At 42.5% G+C, this 1,093-nt stretch overlaps 1 protein-coding gene across 1 annotated transcript; it reads right to left on the bottom strand.

The window, feature by feature from the left end:
* Nucleotides 1-361: 361 nt before the first annotated feature.
* On the bottom strand, nt 362-790 carry LOC149848344 (transcription factor IND-like). The gene has a single exon (XM_090004099.1). It carries the CDS (start codon nt 788-790, stop codon nt 362-364), a length of 429 nt encoding a protein of 142 aa, XP_089860225.1.
* Between the last annotated feature and the right edge of the window lie 303 nt (nt 791-1,093).

Raw genomic sequence — 1,093 nt, 5'->3', positions numbered from 1 at the left:
GTCAACAAAATCTGAACCACCTAGCCACATATTTGAGAAGAAAGATACCATATATTCAGCATAAACTGGCCTAGCCTGGACAACAGTGACTTATTTCTACTGTATGACCCAGCATTAAAGGCACTAATTCTCATACCATGTAATCAATCCATTGGTACATAACTCACATAGATAGATATAGCATAAGCAATATATATAAGTTACCACGAACCATGCATTTCTGTTTTTCTTAATTACCTTCTTATTCAAGAAGATGATCACCTATTGCACCAATGGAGAAGCAGAGGGAAGTAGATGCAAGAGGCCCTATGGAAGAGGTGCAACTAGAAGAAGGTGAACGATTGGTCATGTGCCCCACTGATCAATCATGACATGGTACATATGCACCTCTGCCACCTTGGTTAGGATGGCTGGACTGCAGCTCTCCTACCAGCCTCTTCAAGAACTTCACATAGAGAATGGCTTCATCCAGCATGGAGGCTGTGTCCATCTTGGACCCCCCTGGAACCAGTCTCCTGAGGATCCTGATCCTCTCGCTGATCCGTTCGCGGCGGAGGCGGGCGACCACACTTTGCGGGTCGTTTGAGATGCGCATGTTCCTCCTCTGGGGCTTCTGGATAGTTGCTGGCTCAATGTCCACCGGCTGCATCACAGCAATCATGTACATCATCTCCTTCGTGGTCCCTATGTTGTCTTCCCTATGGCCCTCCATGCCATATCTAGAACTAGGAAGTTCTTGATTTAGTATAGGTTGGAATAATGAAAGTTGGCGTGTATGAAGATGCCCCATGGGGGAAATGTATTCATGGGAAGATTGAGACCAAGAGAAAATTTGATCATTCATGATCAAATGGAGAACCCAAATGCCAATATGTGGTTGGGATGGTGTGAAAGAAGCCAAGGATGGAGAAATTTGATGTGTTCTTGTGGAGAATAGGATGGAGAAATTTGATGTGTTCTTGTGGAGAATTGAATAAAGAAATTAGTAGGAAATGAAAGCACATATAATAAAAATAGTGGGTGGAAAAAGGAACCATAATTACTTGAAAAGAAATTTAGGTGATGTTACTATCTTTTCATTAATTTCTATATA

Source organism: Nuphar pumila, chromosome 1, assembly GCF_984573655.1.
Source record: "Nuphar pumila chromosome 1, dmNupPumi1.hap1.1, whole genome shotgun sequence".
NCBI lineage: Eukaryota > Viridiplantae > Streptophyta > Magnoliopsida > Nymphaeales > Nymphaeaceae > Nuphar > Nuphar pumila.
Note: the sequence above shows the minus strand (reverse complement) of the source record. Positions and strands in the feature narration are given on the sequence as shown.

What these genes read in the sequence shown, in the direction of transcription:
- LOC149848344 (XM_090004099.1), bottom strand. Translation starts at nt 790, where the DNA reads ATGGGGCATCTTCATACACGCCAACTTTCATTATTCCAACCTATACTA.